General features: G+C 55.0%; 1 protein-coding gene across 1 annotated transcript in view; it reads right to left on the reverse strand.

Annotated features, from left to right (window-relative positions):
• Window positions 1-339: 339 nt before the first annotated feature.
• HS6ST1 (heparan sulfate 6-O-sulfotransferase 1) overlaps window positions 340-20,942 on the reverse strand; it is a 32,392-nt gene continuing 11,789 nt past the window's right edge. The window contains exon 2 of the mRNA XM_032145835.2: window positions 340-390. Within this exon, the coding sequence (XP_032001726.1) occupies window positions 366-390 (25 nt within the window). The 3' untranslated portion in view covers window positions 340-365. The remainder of the gene's footprint in view (window positions 391-20,942) is intronic.

The following is a 20,942-nucleotide window of genomic DNA, read 5'->3' on the forward strand; positions in this document are numbered from 1 at the left end:
TCCTATCCAATCTGCCATTCCTATTCCTCCCTCCCAGGGGGAATCTATCATGGCCGAGGTCTGCAGGCTGGAGTCAGGGTCCTGCCCTCACAGCATCCTGCAGGGCCAGGAACATGGCCACTAAAGACCCAGGCAAGCAAGCGCCAGGGACGGGTGGGTCAGGGGCCTCATCAGACTCCAGGTCAGGAGCTTGGAGGACGAGGAGGAGCAGGCCTGGCAAGGGGGCCGGGGGCTGAATTCCATACAAACCTGCAGAGCAGCAGAGGACAGGCAGGAGGCTGGGGAGGGCCCCTGGGAGCTTGCACTGCACACCCAGGCTTTGCAGGCCATCCAAGTGCACGGGTTGGTCAGAAGAGGAAATAAGTTCATGGTTTCAAGGACAGGACACCGCTATTAAATGGTGGGAAAAAGGAAAACTTCTGACCTTGTGTCAAAATACTGACTTGTTAAAAAATAAAAAACAAAAGGCTTTATTAGCGTAGGTTTAGGAAATACCTCCTCAGCCCCTTCCCTAACAATGTCTGCAGGCGGGTGAAAACCTGTGCTGGCTTTACCAACAAGGTCAGCAAAGGTTTCAGAAAACAGAGCAGGCTGCTGGCCACGATACGCCTTGCCCCCTGCAAAGCTGTGCCCACCCAGAGAGAGAAACCAAGGACCCACCTGGTTGCCTGGGGAACAGCATCCCCCAAGGCAGGAGGCCCCTCTGAATGCCTCCTAGGAGCCTGAGACTCCCACCTTCCCCTTGGGGTGGTCGGGGAGCAAGTGACCAGGAAGCAGAAGCCCCACACTGGGGGAAGCCCAACGCTTTTCCTTCAAAGCCCCCTGACCTGCATGATCTCATTGGGCCCTGACAAGGAACCCTCTGGGGCAGGAGGTGGCTTAGCCATCAAGTGGACACACACTGCGGGGTGCTGCGCAGGCCACACCCGCCACACCTCCACAAAGGCACAGATGGGAAGGAAGCGCCCAACCCCTCCTGGCCCCAGGAATGGTCACTCCCATTCCTGACCAGGGCAGTCCCCCTGCAAGAGCACCTCAGTGGATACACCCAGGGCCCAGGGCACTGCCCCAAAGAAGGTGCAGGTGAGGCCCCTTCCCCTGAGATGCACTTCCCAGTTGTGGGCAGGGACAGCTGCCCCCCCCACTCATTGAGGGTGAATGAGACCCCCAGCAGGACCCCTGACAGGCTGCTTCTCCAACAGCACTGAAGTGGGGGTGCACAGAGAACTGGGCAGAGGGCTGGGATGTGAGGCTTAGGACTGCCTCCACCTAGCAGGTGTCAGGTAAGGCTGTGACTTCTGGAGGTCCTAGAAGTCACCACCAGGGTAGGGGCCGCAAGAGGAGGTGCTGGCAACGTCCTCCCAGCAGGGCCAGCTGCAGACGCCGGGTCCAGGGGTGCTCTGCACCAGCCCTCTTCAATGAGGGGAGAATAGGCGGATGGCTTTCTGGGAGCTTGACCCCTGTCCAAAAGCCCAGCATGGCTGTGAGCGGCCCGGGCCCAGATGCTACTGACTGGACACCTGGAATGGGGCTCTGCTGAGATCTTCCATGAGCAGAAGGGGTGAAGACTACCTCCTCACCTGTGTCCCACTGCCCTTCAGACTCTCCTGCCTGCTGATCCACGGCAGGGCTCCAGCAAGGGCGTGAGGGCCCTGTGGGGCTGCTCGCCGGGCATGAAGGCTGCCCATTCATATTTCACGCCTGCCCGCCTGGCACTTTCTGGCTTGTGACACCGGCAGGCAAGATGTCACTTTTGCCTGAACGCACACACTCATACCTTGGGGTCAGGGGAAGGTGACGGCGCCCTGCTTCTTCACAGGGCATGCAGTTGAGCAGCAGGGCAGCCGGCTAGGGGCGGGCTGGCTCGGCCTGAGACCTGTCCCCAGAGCCATGGCCTCCCCTTGTCCTGGCCAACAGCTCTGGGGCTCACTCCTTCTGCTTCTAGGCCTTTTGCTGAGGCTACTGCGGGGACTCACGTGGCCCTTCCCCTTCCTTACAGCCTGTAACTACACATTCACCATGGCTGCTTGGGCCCACCGAGAGAGACGCGGAGGCCCGAGAGGGAGGTTGGAGGCAGCATCAGATCCTGCCAGGGCGTGCGGTATTCATACCAGCTATGAAACTGTCCCTGCCAGGTGAGAAAGTGCTCAGGGCCCTGAGGCCAGCCGGCACGACTTGATACCTATGCCTGGTGACTCCACGGCAGTAGAAAAGCACAGCCCTTCTGGGGACTCTGCATTAACACAGGAGCTCATTTCTGCGTGCACAATGGGCAAAAGAGCCACATGGAAAGCTTGTGAGTACAGCCTGATGCTAACTCTGGAAAACACATAAACTGGGGAGATGGAGCAGAAATGCAACCAGCGCCAGGTGTGAAGATGGCATCTCCCTGGGCCTAGGGCCCTGGGCCATTTTTTCTTTTACTTTTTCTGTATTTTTCCAATTTTATATAACCAAGCATATATTAGAAAACAAACAAACAAAAAGGATAATGTGCACAATCCAATCTGACTTTCTCACAGGAGGCAGGAGAGTCGGGGAGGCCCGGGAGGCTCAGGGCCTCCCCAGCAGCCTCTCAGGACATCTCCAAAGCCACAGGATCATCACCAGTAATCAGCCTTTCTTGGGGTCAGGAGGACGAGAGCTCATCTGAGGATCACTGGGGGTGTCCCTGGGACCCCTCCAGGCTCCACCTCCTGCTGACCCCACAGCTGGTGGCAGGCGCCATGCCCCACAGCAACTCATCTCAGGGTCCGAGGCAAAGTCCTCCTGGTTCTCACCCACATGATCCCACAGAGCCTCTCTGCAGAGAAGAGGGGCCGACACCTGCTCCCTCAACCCCCGAGTCCATATAAACACAGAGGGGGCCGGGGAGAGATGGCCTTGCATGCTCTTGAATGAAGACTATTTTTCCCCAGATAGAGAAATTCAGAGCCTAAACAGCATACCCCAGAGATAAGCCATTCTGTGCCCAAGCTAACTGCAGCATCTAACTCTATACTCCCATGGCCCTGCTGACCTGGCTCTGCTTACAGGGAGGGTGACAGCTCCGGGTGATGCACTGAGAAAGCTGTTACCTGAGCAGTGACCCTGGGGACTCGGGAATGCTGACTCTTCCAGAACCAGCCATTTTATGGCCTCTCCATCAAGCACTTTTGTGGTTGGTGCCTCCAAAAAAGGTTGGGGCCCAGCAGGCATTTGCTCATTTTATTCCTGCAACCCCGGTACGGTCACCACTATTAGATCCCCCCTGCAGATGGGCAAATGGAGACTCAGAGATCCTTCTGCAGCCAAAGTCTCCCAGATACCAGAGGTGTCTGACTTCGCAGGCCACAAGGCCTGTCTGCTGCTCACCCACGTGCACGGTCCCTGAGATGAGTAGCACGGGGCTCCCAGGGGAACCCGGTGTGCCATTGGCAGCACCAGGAAACAGGTCGCCAGCTTGCTAAGGGATCTGCCAGACAGCAGCTATGTGACCCTGACGAGTTCCTCAAGGAATGCATCTGGCATCTGTTTTCTCTTTGCACAAGACAAGACAATATGCCTCCTGGAGGTCACAGCATGACGCCCGGTGTGAGGATGGGCCCACCCCAGCTGGCAAAGAGAGGAAGCTGCCAGAACAGACTTACCTGCTTTCACCAACCACAGGTCAGAGGCACCAGGAGAACATGTAAGAGACAGAGAGAGGATAGCTGTCAGTCAAATTATTTGTATAAAATGTCCAAATATAAAAGTCACAAATAGCCCGATAATCTCAAAAAGCAAAAATCAAAGCAGTAGTTTAAAATCTTCCTAAAATATTGAGGAAATGCCTGCAGCTTACATTCAAATGTTTCTACTAAAAGGCAAAAGCATGTATATACCTACATATATAAATACACATGTAAGTACACAGGTATCTACAGATATACATATATGTAAACAGCAAGCGAGAGCAAGCACAAATACTGCAAAATGTTAACAAGCAGTGGGTGTCGGTGAAAGGTATGAGGTTCACTTTGCTACTATTTCAACGACTTTGTAAGTTTGACATTTTTCAAGATAAAAAGTTAGGGAGAAAATTCCTACAAAGTAAGTGCCGGGCTATTTCCACCAAATTTTAAAAGAACCAGATTTTTGTAAGCAAACCCTCCTAGACAACAGTAAAGCAGTGGACACTCCCGATTTGTTCTGTAAGGCCAACATAATCCTAATACCAAAGTTGGACAAATACAGAAGAGAGGAAAATTGCAGCGTGGTGGACACATCTGCTAAGCTCAACGAGTTCAAATATAGATACAAAAATTCCTGAACAAAAATCTTAATCAAATCCAACCCAATTCAGCATATAAAAGATATTACACTACGACCATGCTTAGTAACCCCAGGTATGCAAGGATGGCTTAATAGGAGAAAATCCATACATGTGACTCATCACAGCAACAGACTGTAGATCTCAGTAAATGTGTAAGAAGCGTCTGCTAAAAACACCATTCATAATAAAAACTCTCAGGAAACTAGGATTAGAAGTCCCTTAATTTGGCCAGGCGTGGTAGCTCACATCTGTAATCCCAGCACTTTGGGAGGCTGCAGTGGGCAGATCACTTGAGGTCAGGAGTTCAAAACCAGCCTTGGTAGAGATGGTGAAACACCGTCTCTACTAAAAATACAAAAAAAAAAAAAAAAAAAAAAATTAGCATGCATGGTGGCACACACCTATAAAGAGGCTGAGGCACAAGAATCACTTCAACCCAGGAAGTGGAGGTTGCAGTGAGCAGAGATCGTGTCATAGCACTCCAGCCTGGGCAAAAGAGTGAAACTGTCTCAAATTAAAAAAAAAGTTCCTTAATTTGATAAAGTATCCCCAAAACCTAGAGCAAGCATGGTCCCCATGGGGAAGAGTCAGATGCACTCCAAGATCATGAATAGGACAAAGATGTCCACTCTCTCTGAGGCAATTCTGCATGTACTGGGGATCTCAGCTGACGCAATAGAACAAGGAGGAACTAGGGACCTAATTGTCCCAGTAGAGTCCCCTTGTCTGTCCTTCTTGTCTTTACTGAGTACCCCGTGCCCGAGGAGGATGATAGCCCACCTCTGTTCAGAGGACTGTTCCTTGGGGCATGTCTTTGTGCGACCCTGTCTAAGGGCTCCTTCTTTTCTAATTCCCCTCCTAGGTTCTCCTGTTTAAAAAGTGCAGGCGTTACTAGGTTGGGGGCTTCACACACCCTTTCAGACAGCTGGAGTCCCGGCATGGGGGAGGGCTACTTTTCTTGCCCACTGCCCTTGCCCTGGGTCCAGAGCACCCCATAGTTAAGGCTGTGGGTTTGCGCTCAGTGAGGTGTGAGTCCTGGAGGTTTGGGGCGGCCATGGCACTGGAGTGGCAGGAGGAAGCAGTGACCTCCTCAGTCTGGATCCTCACTGTGTCTCTTGGGGGCTAGACCTCTGGCAGGGAGAGCCCCAGGCACTGGGTGAGCTCAGCAGGTGCGTCAGCAGGAGCAGCTGGCTTCTAAATGAGCTCAGCAGGGCCTGAGGGAGAGCCCCTGGCTGCAGGACCCGGGTCCTCCACAGGCTGACGCCATGCCTGGGGCAAGGTGGACCTTGAGGGAGCCAGGGCACAGGCTGTGTGCCTCACCTGGCCCGGCCTCTCCAGCCTGGGGCTCTTGTTGCCTCATACCAGTCCTGCTGCTTTCCATCACTTGGCCCCTCCTCTTTCCATGGGGAGGCCCTGGACAGACCTCACGGAGGCAACCCAGCAAGGATGTGGCTAACAGCTGTGCAGAGGCGCCGGCAGGCGTCTGTCCACAGGCTCTTCCCCAAGGGCATACACACGCTTCCCTATAGGTGCTTCTTGCCCTCCATTCCTTCTGTCCAACACCCTCCCTGCTCAGGGCTGACAGGCTCCTCTGAATGCAGACTCTTCTCGAGGCCAGGGGAGACCCTGCCAAGCTCCTCCATCCCAGGGTGGCTGTGTGGGGAAGGGTCTGGCTCAGGAGAAGGCCCGTGGATGTCAGGAGAGGGGCCTGGATGGAGCCGGCAGGGGAGGCGGCACAGGGCAACAGTGAGGAGGGTGAACTGAGGCCAGGCGGCTGGGCCCAGCAAGAGTGCCAGGGATTCCTGGCCCTGCCCAGCTCTAGGCCCTCCCAGTGCCACAGAGACCACCTGGTGAAGGTGTGGGGAGAGGGATCCCCAGAGGGTCCATGCCAGGCAGTCTGGGCCTGCTCACACCATGTGTGTCCTTCCATGGGGCCCACGCCTGGCAGGACCCTGGCCTGGCGCGGCTTTAACTGTGGCTGGGCTCCTGAGGAGGTACAGTGGGCCCTGTGCTCCAGGCCCAGCTACCCACCCAACACCTCTTCAGGGCAGGGACGCCCACAGCAGTCTGGACACAGAACAAGCCGGGGCGAGACACGTACTGGAGAAGACTGTGCTCCTCACCCCGGCGCTCTGGGACCTCGCTTCCCAGAAGCTGGAAGGAACCAGCCAGGCATCCTGGGGAGGATGTGGAGGGTGGTGGAGGGCCCACCCCTGCCTCGGGGAGGGCGGCCAGGCTCACGGGGAGGCTGTGGCATGTGGGCATGTGAGTGGGCAGGGACAGCCCAACAAGGGCTGTGGGAAGCGGGGAGGGCAGTGCCCCGTGCAGTGGCTCCAGATTCAGGGCATTCAGTGTGCAGCAGGCCAGGGCAAATGGCACAGGGGGAATGGGGCAGAGGGGAAGAGGGGTGACTCACAAGGCCATGGGGGCGGGCAGAGGAACAAGGGCAGCAGGAAGGGCAGGCAGGGGTGCTATCAGCTGACGGGCTCCTGCTGGAAAAGACGGCTCGACTCACAGGAGGGCACCTGAGACATGGGGTGTGGGGGAGGGCAGTGGTCGGGGAGAGCCCAGGCAGGCCTCCCACTTGTCAGCCTCCCCAACTCTGTTGCCACTCCTACTGCAAAAGAGCGCTGGAGACCACCCTGGGTCTGGGGTCCTCGGCGTGGCTGCGGCCCCCCGCCGCCCACAGCCTGTGTAGTTTCACCCACGGGCCCAGTGGAACTGGTCCCTGCTCTGCCCCTCCACACCAGGCCTCCCTCCCCAAAGGCCAGGCCTTGCTCTGCACGCAGTGGGGCCCAAACCAGCCAGGCACTCCAGTGCCCCACCCGCACACCCTGTCCCCTGCGGAAGGGCACCGCTCCCAGGAACAGCCTGCTCTGAGCCAGAGGCATGTCACACAATATGGAGCTTTTCTCCTCTTCTGGCCTGGCTCCCCATAAGCCTGCCCAAGGGCCAGCCTGGGCCTGGGCAGAGCAAGGCCTGGGAATGGCTAAGGCTCTGAGGCCTGGAACGAAGCATGACCGTCATTCCGTAAAGCTAGTCTGAGGAGTAACTGTGGCGGCTGCCACCACCTGCTGGGCACTTTCCTTGCGAACACTGGGGTGGCTCCAGATTTCCCAGAAACCACCGTTCCTCATACCCCAGGAGGGGAGGGGACCTTCGAAGTTGGAGGGAGAGCAGCAGCAGACCATGGTCCTGAGGGGCGCTTCCCGGGGCCACAGCCTTGGAGGGTGTTTAGCAAAACCAGGGGGCTGGTGTGGCCTGGAGGGCCCGGAGTCAGAGGAGGAACATGCTCCCAGATTCTTAAGGGCCCACGGGGACAGCGGGCAAAGAGGCCATCAGGTGGCCTCAGGTCACCAGTGAAGGAAGGCGAGTTACATTTATACCAAGCCCCTGTTTTGGGGGTCCTCTAGGGGCTGAGGAAGGTGGGATTAACCACCAACTCAGGAGGCCAGTGCTATGTGAGCAGGGTCTGTGGCCACACAGGATCCAGTTAGTCCTGTGGTCAGCCTCTAAGTGTGGAATGGCCATGCTGAGCCAGGCAGAAGCTGACCCAGTCCTGCTGAACATCCCAGGGCAATGGTTTGACCACAGGTTGGGGGTCCATGCTAAGACCACACTGCAGGGACACAGGGGCACCACGATGGCACCATTCCTGGGCCCTGAAGCCAGTAGGCTTGGCTCTGTACCTCCTTGAGGGCAGGGCCCTGCCCTCTCCTCTCTGCACCTGCCCTGCTGGCCCAGACCCTCTGCTGGAAACCTGCCCCAAACTCCATGAAGCACTGTCCTTCACATCACAGCTTCTGGGCCCATGGAACCTGAGCCTAGACTTGACAGCCTCCTCCTGAGACCCCATGTGGCTCTTCTGTCATTCACGCCCTGTGACTGGCCCTGGCACTGTGCTCTGGATGGCCTGCACCAGGCCACTGACAATTCACTGACTCTACTGCATCAGAGGGGGCACAGGGTGGGGTGGGCTGTGATAGAGGGCCCCGGGCCCTGCCCATGAAGTGCCGCAGCCCCCGAGGGAGGGAATGGCTCTCCTTGCTACTGCTTGGGTCTTCCTTTGTTCTCAGCCTGTCTACTGGGTGGGTGGGACTTGCCACCTTTAAAAACTTGTTCATCCTGGGGCAGGCTGTCAGAGTCAAGAGGCGCTGGCTGTCCTTAAGATGACACCAGTTTCAATAGGTTGGTGCCCAGGCAGGATGGAAACGCCATCACACTCCCACCTGGGAGCTGCGGCCCCTCTGAGGACAAGTGCTCTGGGGCCTGGAGAGCTGGGAGAAGAGGGCGGGCTACTGGGCGGTAAAGAGGCTCTACTGCGAAGAAGGGAGGCGTGTGTGTGTGTGTGTGTGTGTGTGTGTGTGTGTGTGTGTGTGTAGGGCGAGACAAAAGAGGTCTTCGGACTACCCTCCCACACCCAGGCTCTGGGATTCCCTGGCTGTGGCCCACAAGGTACAGGGGTGTCAGCCTGGGTGGGCAGGCCCTGGAGCCTCCTGCTTCCTGGAACTCCTTCCTTCAGGCACATTTGTGCTGATTCTTCATGGACACAGCCCTGGCCTCCCCAGAGAGGCTCCAAGAGGAACAAGGAAAATAAGAGGCAGTTGCCAGGATACCCAAGGCTCAGTGGGCCCCATGACCTACTCCAACCCACCTCCCTCTCTTGGTTTTCCTGTGTGGCAAGGCAGAAATGCAGGAGTCTGAAGGCAGAGGGGTCTGGATGTGCCCAGTGAGGAACCAGCAGCTGAGTGAACATGCGCAGATCCAGTGCCCTCTGAGCCCTGGGTCCCTCTGTCCTGAAGGGCTACTGTGAACACCGTGAGATGTTGCCGGTTGATGGCACAGGCAGCATCCTTGCTGCCTGCCCTGTACTGGGCACACCCATACTGGCTCATTTGGTCCTCTCCTCACTCCAGGGCAATGGGTACCATTCTTCTCTCCACTTCAGGGCAGGGGGTACCATTCCTCTCCGTTTACAGTTGAGGAGTCAGGCACAGTGAGGTGAAGGCCCTTGCTCAGGGCCACACAGCCAGGCAGCTGCCTGGGTGTCCACACCCTTGACTGCCAGGCCTTGTAACTAGGCTCCCAGCACATGCTGAGACCTGAGAGGCTCTCCCCGGACTAACACAAATCTTTCCTAAACTTTTCCAAAAACCTGAAGTGAAAAGAATACTTCCTAACTCATTCTATGAGGTCAGCATTATCCTGATATCAAAGCCAGACAAAGATACAACAAGAAAATTACACACTGATGTCCTTTATAAATACTGATGAAAATATCCTCAGCAAAATACTTGGAAATTGAATTGAACAGCATATAAAAATGATTATGTATCATGACCAAGTGAGATTTATCCCTAGAATGCAAGGATGGTTCAACATATGAAAATCAATGTAGTATGCCACATTAACAGAATGAAGGAAAAAAACCATATGATCATCTCAACTGATGCAGAAACATCATTTAACAAAATTCAATGTACCTGCATAATAAAAACTCTCAACAAACTAGAACCAGAAGGAAACTACCTCAGTGTAATAAAGGCCATTGCTATGGACTGAATGTGTGTGTTCCACCAAAACTCATGGTGAAGTCCTAATCTCCAATGTGATGGCATTTGGAGGTGGGGACTCTGAGAGGTAATTAGGTCATGAGGGTGGTGCCATAATGAATGGGACCAGTGGCTTCATAAGAAAAGACATGAGAGATGGTTTTTTCTCTCTTGGCCATGGGAAATGCAGAGGATACAAGCCAGGAAACAAGCCCTCACCAGTTCCAAATCTGCTGGCTCCTTCATCTTGGACTTGGGTCTCAAGAACTGTGAGGAATAAACGCTTGCTGCTTGAGCCACCCAGGTTATAGTATTTGTTATGGAGGCTGAGCTAAGACAGCCAGATATGAAAAACTCACAGTTAACATCATATTCAATGGTGAAACACTGAAAGCTTTCCTCTACATTGGGAACAAGGCAAAGATGTCTACTTTTGCCACAGCTATTCATCAGAGTACTGGAAGTTCTAGCCTGAGCAATTAGGTAAGAAAAATAAGTAAAAGGTATTCAGATTGGAAAGAAAAACAGAAAGTTATCTCTCTTCTCACATGACATAATCTTATATGTAGATAACGCTAAAGAATCCACTTCCACACACAAAAACCTGTTAGAGCTAATAAACTAACTTAACAATGTTGTTAAAGTAAAAATTAAAAGAAATCAGTTGTATTTATATTCACTAGCAACAAACAAGAAGGAAATTAACAAAACAATTATGTTTTTGATGGCATCAAAAAGTGTAAAATATTTAGGAGGAGACTTAACCAATGAAGTGAAATACTTGTAAACTAAAAACTACAAAACACTGATGAAAGAAATTAAAGACAGCACCAATAAATGGAAAATCATCCCATGTCCATGAACTGAAAGACCTACTATCATTAAGATGTAAATACTACTCATGTAATCTACAGATTTAATGAAATCCCCATCACAACCCCAACAGTATTTGCTGCATAAATAGAGTAACTTAACCGAAAATTCATATGAAATTTCAACAGATTTTGAATAGCCAAAGTACTTGACAAAAAAGAATGGCTCATGTCTGTAATCCCAGCACTTTGGGAGGTCAATGAGGGAGGACTGCTTGAGCTTGGGAGGTCAAGGCTGCAGTGAGCCATGTTCACATCACTGCACCTTAGCCTGGATGACAAAGCAAGACCCTGTCTCAAAAACAAACAAACAAAAAACCCAAACCAAAACGAATACAAAACAAAGTTGGACTCCCATTTCCTGATTTCAAAACAAGTACAAAGCTACAGTAGTCAAATCAGTGTGGTACTGTCATAAAGATAGGCATATAGACCAATGGAATACAATAAAGAGCCCAGAAATCAACCCTTGCATATATGGTCAAATGGTGCCAAGACCATTCAATGGGGAAAACAGTCTTTTCAACAAATGGTGCTGGGGAAACTGGATTTCCACATGTAAAAGAATGAAATTGGACCCTTATCTAACATTATACACAGAAATTAACTCAAAATGGATTAATGACCGATGGTAAGACCTAAAACTCTCAACTCTTAGAACATAGAAAAAAAGCTTTATGATACTAGATTTGGCAATGATCTCTTGAATATGACAGCAAAACACAGGCAACAAAAGAAAAACTAGATTAATTTGGCTTCATCAAAATTAAAAACGTTTAGGCTGGGCGTGGTGCCTTATGCCTGTAATTCTAGCATTTTGGGAGGCCGAGGCGGGTGGATCACCTGAGGTCAGGAGTTTGAGACCAGCCTGACCAACATGGAGAAACCCCGTCTCTACTAAAAATACAAAAATTAGCTGGGTGTGGTGGCGCATGCCTGTAATCCCAGTGACTCAAGAGGCTGAGGCAGGAGAATCACTTGAACCTGGGAGGTGGTGGTTGCGGTGAGCCGAGATCCCGCCATTGCACTCCAGCCTGGGCAACAAGAGTGAAACTCTGTTTCAAAAACAAAACAAAACAAAATTAAAAACATTTGTGCATCAAAGGATAGTATCAACAGAGTGAAAGGCAACCCACAGAATGGAAGAAAATATTTGCAAATCATATATCTGATAAGAGATTAACATCCAGAATATATAAAGAACTCCTATAACTTAACAACCCAATTAAAAAATGTGCGACATTTGAGCAGACATTTCCCCAAAGAAGACAGACCAATGGCCAACAAGCAGATATAAGACGAACATCGGTAGCCATTAGGGAAATGCAAATCAATACCACAATGAGATTCCACTTCACACCCATCAGACTGGCTATTATTAAAAAACAGGAAGAAATGTTAGCAAGGATGTAGAGAAACTGGAACCCGTCTGCAGTGCTGGTGGGAAGGTAAGATGGTACAGCTACTGTGGAAAGTAGTATGGTGGTTTCTCAAAAGAAAATGAGATATAGAATTACCATACGATCTAGCAATTCCTCTTTTAGATATATTCCCAAACAATCTAAAAGCAGAGACTTTAACAGATATTTGTACACCCATGTTCCCAGCAGCATCATTCACAATAGCAAGAAGGGAGCAGCCCAAGTGTCCACTGACAGACGAAGGGATGATGAGCAAAATATGGTACATACAGACAATGGAATATTATTCAGCCCTAAAAAGGAAGGCGATTCTGACACAGGATGAAATATGGATGAACCTTAAAGACATTATGCTAAGCCAGTCGTGAAAAGACAGTATCATATAATTCCACTTGAATCCGCTGTCTAGAGTAGCCAAATTCATAGTCAGGAAGTAGGATGGAAGGCGTGAGAGGCTGGAGGGAGGGGAATGAGGAGTTCGTGTTTAATGGGGTCAGAGCTCAGTTTGGGAAGATGAAAAAGTTCTGGAGACAGATGACGGTGATGACTGTACAATGTGAATGTACTTCATGCCACTGAACTGTACACTTAAAAATGGTTAGAATGGTAAATTTTATGTTATGCATACTTCACCACAATAAAAAACAAAAAAAGGCTTTCCCACAACGAGTGTCTTCAAGAGCCAAGTCCCAGCAGCTTCTCAGGAGGGAAAGCAGCACTTCCCTGGGCACGGCCACCCCAGGCCCACCAGTGGGGCTGGCCCAGGCCTAACCCACCCCTCACTCTCTCTCCCTCCTGCATGAGTGTGTGGGGTACTCCTCGGCTCTCGGAATGAGAGGACCAGAGGCCGAGAGCACCAGAATCGGCCTCAGATGGGGCAGAAACACACCTGGACGTGGCTCAGGGCCCAGGTGTGACCTAGCCAAGGACCCAGTGTCTGTTCTTTGGAGGGACAGAGCAGGCTCCGCAAGTGCCTGCCTCCTGCCATGCAGCAGAGAGCACACAGCTCCCTCCTTGCTCTGCATCACAACTCCCCGACGTACCCCAACAGCATGGGAGGTGGTGTTCTGCTCTCCCGTCCTCCAAAGGAGCAAACTGAGGCTGCAGCTGCACCCTCAGACACAGGCCCATCAGCAGGAGCGAGGCCTCCGCCCTGGCCGGCCCACTCTTAGCAAACTATAAGAGGTCAACACAACACAGACTGCAAATTATGCTGCTGAGGCTCTGCTGGCCCCAGTCTCAGTGCGACATGTGGGGAGACTGAGTGGATGGCAGGTCATGCCCTGTCCTCCAGACCCCTACCCTGGACACCCCAGGCCCAGTGAGGAAGAGCCACAGCAGCAGCTGAAGGCACACTGAGGCCCAGCCCCACGTGGTGGATGAGGAAACTGAAGCAGAGAGCTCACATGCCGGTAAGGAGCACCGTGGATCTCTGTCTTTGAAGGCCACGCATGACCTGTGCCAGGCCCTGGCAGAAAGCTGGGGCACAGAGGGTAATCACAGTGGGCCAGGCCTGCCTGGAGGGACCCCAACTGGCGGAGAGACAGAGGCACACAGGGTAGGGAGCTGTGGCTGAGAGGCTCATAACCCCTCCCCCATCCCGGCCTTGCTAACACAGCCCATCTGCCAGGCAGAGGCTGGGGGTGCAGGTGAGGGCGGCAGACCCCTGGGCTCTGAGCAGATGGAGGAAACACGGCTTGCGGCAGCACAAACACCAGCGCCAGCAAGGCAGGGTGGCTCTGGTGGGCAGAGGGCTACCCCACCTCCAGGCCAGGGTCTCGCCAGCCGCTTCCCATCAGCACTCAGGTTGTCTTGTGAAGAAGCCCAGGCTGGGGCAGCATGGGAGTCAGACCTGGACCTGGGTAACACTCTACTTATACTGTTGAATTCACCAAACCAAGGACCCCAGCGGCTTCCTCTGTAAAATGGGGGGCTTCTCCAAAGTCCCAAGCACACTCCAAGCTCCTGCAACCAGAACTACAGGCCCATCCCCAACCCACGGCATTAAGCTGAGGGCACAGCTGGCATGGACGAGGCTGTGCAGGAGGCTCACACAGGGGAGCCTGCCCTCTGGAGAGGGCCTGCAGCCCCAGGACACAGCTACCATCCCTACCTGGACCCTGGCAGGGATGGGACACTGGAGAAGGGGGGGGACCACCCACCCTCTCTCCCAAACCAGCGCCACCTTGGGCCATGCTGGTGACCAGGTGTGGCTTCCACAGTTCGCCTGCCCCCAGCCCTGCACCTGGGCCATGCCAAGGGGGCCGTGTGTTGGTGGAGGTGTCTACTTAGGGCGCTGTGTGCACGGGGGTATCTCTGGGTTCTTGGCCCCTGAAGCTGAGCAGCTCCAGTCCCTCTCCCAGCAAGTAGGGAGGGACAGCTGGGACCTCCATACGACTGTCTGTCCAGCACTTGTTGGTAATTAATCTCTTCGGCTGAGGCTGTAACAACTAAGGGCAGGGTGGGCGGGCCACCCTGAGTTACGCAGGTGGAGGACGGGGATGCCCAGGACTGGGCCCAACTCCTGCCCGGCACCATCACCTGGCCACACCCAGGGCCCCTGCCATGCCAGCTGCCCCCATAGTCAATCCATGAGGTGCCTAGTGCAGACCCTCCTCCCAGCTGCTCTGGGCGTGTCTCACCCTCCAGAGCAGCTAGTCCCACACCCCGTCCGAGCCTCGGCCAGTATCTTTCTCAAGGGAGAGCCGCCACCGTGTGCTGTGGGTGGGTGCAATGGCACATGCCTAAGAAATGAGTGCCTCTGTCATTGTCATTAGCTGGGGAGGGCAAAAGAAAGGAATGGGAGCCCTGGGTCACAAAGTTTGTGGAGTCTGGGCTTTTGGGTGCTTGGGCACATGCAGCAACAGCCTCCTGAATGGTCTATAGAAACCAGCCTTCCCTCCCTCTGTGAGGGGCAGGGACTCCTGGGGGCTGCGTAGCTGTAGCCACCCCTTGTGTGAGGCAGGGCTGCATGGCTCCTGCACCCCTCTGTGTTGGGCAGAGATCCCCAGGGGCTGCATGGCTCCTGCGCCCTGTGTGTCAGGCAGGGGTTCCCAGGGGCCGTGTGGCTCCAGGCTACCCTTCCTGTGTCTGCAATGACAGCACATCTTCTTTGGAAAAGCATCTCCTCTAATATCCTGGGACCATTCCAAAGACTTCTGAGGGCTCAGGATGGAAGAGCAGCCCAGCTCAGAGTGGAAAATTGCTCAGCTCTTAAAGGGACCAGTGGGAAGGAATTTCAAATACAAAGAAAAGTCCCCAAGTGCCAACCACTTGTAAGGAAAAAAGGAATTCTTGTTCCAGAATGTTTCTGAGTCACCACTGGCGCCAAAGCATGAGCTACTGCCGGGGATGTGTGTATACGGGTGTGAGCGTGCGTGTGTGTGGGAGAGCGTGGGTGCTTTGTCAGCCCCTGGTCAACCCTGGGAGTTCTCCAGCCTCTCACCCTCAGGGGTACATGTGTGCTGGTTTGAGGCCTGCAGCTGATACTGCCCGCTGGGCCCAGCCTCCACGGGGTCCCCGGCACTCATGGACATTGGGCAGCATGTGTCCCTGGGCCCCACTGGCTCACGCAGGCACCACGGCTGCCAGGCAGTCAGGGACACCATGCTGGCCGGTGTCTCCCTGGTGGGAACAGCTCAGAGGCTCCAGCTTGGCCTGAGGGGAGGGAAGGCAGAGGACTGGGCTCTCCATGGTGCTGCCAGCTCCTCTCCCTGGATAAAGTCATGCCCCAATCAGAAGACATTCCTGCCAGAGCCCTGAAGCCAGTCCCATTCCTCAGGACACCTTGAGGCAGTGGGTGTCACCGCTCACTGTGACCAGAGTGGAGGCTGTGCATGGGGACTTCTGGCCAGGTGCTGTGCTCCGAGCTGGTGCTGTTGCCTCAGGGAGTCTGAGAGGCGTAACTAGGGGAGGACACCTGGTCTCAGGCCCCATGACTCACTGGCCACCTGCTAAACTGGGGACCCTGAGGTCAAAGAATGCCATGGGCAGCACACACGGGTCAGGCTGAGCTGGGGCTTTGCAGCCAAGGCTAGGGGTGTGTGTGTGTCTGCATGTTTACTGATGTGTACGTGGTGTGTTCACATGTGGGAGTGCATGTGTGGGACTCTCTCACTAACCATCCAGCTGAAGACACTCCCATCTGATCCACTCCCTCCCAGCCCCGGCCCTGTGACTATCTGCAGCTCCTCTAGGTGTAGGGCTAGCGGCTCCCCAAGGGTGGACCCAGTCCTCTCCTGGGGCCCAGGAATGGCTCTGCACGCAGGTGCTGGTGACTGAGTGGCTCCTGGACATGGTGGCTCCCTCCCCTCCCCTCACTCCCTCAAGCTGCACTGGGGATGCTCCCCACCAAGCCCCTGCCACAACTGGGCTTCAAGGCATTTCCTGATTCAGGCCCAGCCCTCGCGGCTAGGTCTCCCATTCCAACAGCTCTGTGGTGGGACCTCTTCCGCATTGGCCCCCATCTGAGTCCGCCCTCCCAAGGCCTCTTTTGGGAAGACAGCCGGCCAGGTCCCTGCTCTGTACAGGGCAAGGCCTGGCCTCTCACCAGCTCCAGCCTCTTCTCCCCCGACTTCCTGCCCCTGAGGGCCTTGCTCATGGCATCTTCTGCCTGCAATGCCCTCCTGTCCTCACCCCTCCCTATGTGTTCCTCCAAAGTGCTGACCACATGTTTCTCTGGTCCCCCACAGTCTAAACCCCGGGTGCCAGGCCCACACATCCGACCTGCTGCCCATTGCCGGGAGGAAATGCCAGGCTTTTCCGGGGCCTGGGCCTGCCCCACCCCTGATGCCCAAGGGCGAGGCACACAGCCAGGACACCTCCACTCTCGATGTTCTCTGAAAGGATGCCCCAAGATGCAGACCAAACATGCAGCCAAGAGGTGCTTTGCTGCATCACAGAAGACAGTAAAGGCAAGGCCAGGAGGGCATGTGAAGTGCCCAGGGACACGGGCCCACGCAGAGGAGCTGGGGAGCTGGGAGCAGGCTGACCCTGACCCTAACAGCACAACACTCATGGGGCCACCCTGAGGGCTGAGGACAGCTCTATGTAGTGCCTCTGTGCCTGAGAACAAGCTCTAGAACCAGCATGCATTACTGTTACAGTAAGAACAAAACCGAAGAGAAGTACCTAAAACGTAGTTTCCAGGTCTAGCACCCAATCATGCAAAACCCTGAGCTTAAAGTCCCACCTGCGCACGCACTTGTCTGGGCCCAGATGCTCCTCCATACATGGTGGGGGGACACTGGCTGGCCAACCCCGTCAAGTAGGCACTTGCCACCTGTTGGCCAACATCCTTCTGCTTCATGACATCCAGCCTGCCTGCTAAAGGGACATCTGGGAGGTGCCTGGAAATAAACGGCTGAGGATCCCTTGGGAGAATGCTACTGCAGCTCAGTGTGGGTGCCCAGGTCCTCACCCAAATGCCACTGTGGTGGCTACTTTTAGGTGTCAACTTCACTGGGTTAAGAGACACCAAGATTGCTGGTAAAACTTTGTTTCTGGCTATGTCTGTGATTGGCATTTGAATCGGTGGATTGAGAAAGGAAGACTGACTTCTCCAACATGAGCAGTGATCTTCCAATCTACCGCACACCTGAACAGAGCAGGAGGGTGGAGGGAGGGCGAATCTCCTCTCTCTTCTGAAGCTGGGACACTCATCTTCTTGCCCTTGCACATCAGAACTCCAGGTTCTCGGGCCTTTGGGCTCTGGGACCTAACACCACAGCCCCCAGGTTCTCAGGCCTTTGGCCTTGGACTAAACCTCCTCACTGGCTTCCCTGGTTCTTCAGCTTGCAGATGGCAGATCTCAGGTCATCTTAGCCTCCCTAATTGCATAAGCCAGTTCCCCTAATAAATCCTCTCGCACCTGTCTCTATATATCCTACAAGCTCTGTCCCTCTGGAGAACCCTAATATAGCTAGCTCCCCCTCCCCGACCCCTACGCGGGGTGATGCTACCAGCCATGCTCATCCTCTTGGAGTGAGTCCGAGCCTTTAGAAACCGAGTCTCCCCCTGTGTGGGTGCTCCCCAGGGACAGAGATGGTGCATGGTACAGGCCTGGCGAGAGGAGGGCCTCTAGCCCCTCAGGACCAGGACCACTGCCTGGGCACTAAGTTGTCTTTGGCTAAGGCGCAGGAGGACGAAACAAGTACCTGTCACAGACTGTAAGGCCCTGGCATCCCTTGGAGGCTGCCTTGCTAACGGACAGCTGCACAGGACCCCAGAAAGGTCCCTGGGCTGGCTGGTGCAAACCCTGGCCATGCCCGTCTGGCTGGTGACTTCTGCCTGTGGGTCCCCTCTCGGGAGAGCCCAGCACTGCAGCAATGCACACAGCTGCTGTAGTCAGATGCTGGCCAAAACCCCTCTGCTACTGGGAAGGTATGGAGGCACCCAAGTACCAGAGGACAGTGACAGGGACACTGTATCCTATCAGAGTGCTCACAGCAGTGTTGCATAGCGGTGGCAGCCCTCACTGGGTCAGTGAGAGGACCCACCCTGGAGCACTCAGCATCTCATGACACTCAGGGGTGGCTACCTTCCTCTCCTGCAGCTGGGCTGGGCTGTACTGGGCGAGGGGGGTCGGTGACTGAGCACCCACACACACTTGCAGGCCTTCATCCCCTGGCTCCGTGGCAACCCATGGAACATGGTCCCCAGGGCCTTCCTGGTGGCCCAGGGCAGTGCCTGTGATCTGCGTGGAATGCACAGGGTGTCATGCAGGAGGCAGCTCCCTGCTATGAGGGTCTCCTAAGCTCTCCATTCTGGGATTCTCCAGCCTTTGCTGGCCTGACCCATTGCCTGCCTGGGTCCCCATTTGACCCACTTGCTTAAGGATGGGGGTTTGCTCCTGTCCTGGAACAGCCACACCAATCCCACCACCTGCCTTTTACCCACTTGGCTGAAACCTGACACCCCTCTACTTTATAAGAACGATGTTCTCTGCTGGGAACGTTGCCAGCCCGGCTTCCAGGAAAGCAGAGTAACAAACCCCTCCTTGCCGGGCCTGGCTTCCCGACGGGCCTGCTTGGACAGTTTTAAAGCATGACTTGGGAGGCCTGAACTTGCGCAGGGTTCAGGACGTGTGCCGACAAGCAGCCCTGTCTGGACTTGCGTGAGCTAAACCAACTGCCCAGACCTGCTCACCTTCCTGCCTGCCAGAAGGGAACAGAGGCAGGAGAGGAGGGGCCAAGCCCCTCCAAGCGGGAGCCCTGGGGTCTGCGGTGGGTGGGAAGGAAGGAGGCTGTGGCAAGGGTTGAAGCCTGGCTGGCTGAGGCCCTTGTTCTCCAGGCAGAGCTGGAACCCGCTCTCATTCTGGGGCCTACCTTCTTCCCGGCTTAGTGCCTGGGCAGGGCCTCTCTCTCCTTACAGGTGACATCACAACCCTCTCAACTCCCCCGGGAGACCATCTGCTCTGCCTGCCCTTGATCCTCTCAGGGGAGCTGATGCATCACACCTGGTGACAGCTGCTTCCAGCAGGCGGCCACTCATTCAGCTGGACCTTGAGGAGGGTGGGCCAGCAGTCCCTCAGGACCTGCCCAGGGTCCCTGCACCATCCTGGGCTCCCTGGCAAGCCCACCTGCTCACAGAGCAGCTGCGTTACCCTCCCAGAGGCAGGCACTGTGGCGGACATGAGCCCCACGCCTGGCTGACGCCTGGCTCCCCACTCTGGGGAGTGACCTGCCTGCGCCTTGTCACTAGGAGGAGTTTGGGGGAAATCCTGGAGGAACAGGCCTGTGTGTGAATCCCAGCTCTGCCACTGGTGACCTTAGGTGATGAGTTATTTAGGCTCTTTGAGTCTCAGTTTACTGCAAAACAGCACCCCTGACAGTGTGGCCTGAATGAGACTGGCCTGGCCTGGAGTGGGTGGCAGTTGGTCACAGCCCCTCCCTGCTCCCAGACTGCACCCTCGGGACAGGAATGCCCTCATTGTGCCTCCGCTCCTCAGCAGTGCCACCACACTGGTGTCACACCACAGGACAGTGCCTTCCCTGGCTTTCCCTCCATCAAATGTGGTCGGGCTGGAGGATGTGGCTGCGCCGCTGCGAAGATTTCCCTGCCAGGGAATGTGGGCCAGGATTCCAGGGAGAACACAGCTGCACACTCCACAGCCCGGCCCCCTGCTCCACGACAACACCCCCACCCCACCCTGGCCATGATGACGCAAACAGAAAACCTCAGTGCTTACAGATCCCGATCTCCCAAGGTCGCCAATGCTCCAGAGAGGTAAATATTTACACAGGAGCCTCTAAAGCTCATAACTCAGAGGGGAGATGCTCCCTCTGCCACCTAGGGGCTGCAAACATTTGTTCCTGCAAGCCCTGCAGCAGAAGGCGCTTTCTAATTCTCAGGTGGACGGTGATGTGTAGGCCCTTCTGTCCTAAGCCAGTGGGGGCACGGCAGCAGGGGTGCTGCAAATATGGGGCTGGGGCCATGTGGGGCGGGGGCACATTCCAAGGCCGGGATGATGAGGGGGCTGCCATCCCCACGCTCCTTTCCGAGGGGGTGCGAGAAGTTTTATCCACAGACCTGTGCCCCGCAGGGGCAGCCCTGGGTGCGCCCGCAGCAGACAGTGCCCAAGGGGCCTGGGGAGTGAGGGTAGGGCCAGGCACCAGGCTGGAGGCACAGAGAGCAGTGTCGTCACTGTCATGGGGGGAGGCTGAGGCACAGGGTGTGGACATCCAGCTCCTTGGCCGGGCTTGAGGGGTGACACAGGCAGGCTTCACTCTGGGAAAGGCCCACCCTGATTTTCACTGGGAGTTGGGGTGGGGGGGCCCTGTGACTTCACAGCCGTGGGTTCCAG

Source organism: Hylobates moloch, unplaced genomic scaffold, assembly GCF_009828535.3.
Source record: "Hylobates moloch isolate HMO894 unplaced genomic scaffold, HMol_V3 SCAFFOLD_24, whole genome shotgun sequence".
In the NCBI taxonomy this organism is placed as follows: Eukaryota; Metazoa; Chordata; class Mammalia; order Primates; family Hylobatidae; genus Hylobates; species Hylobates moloch.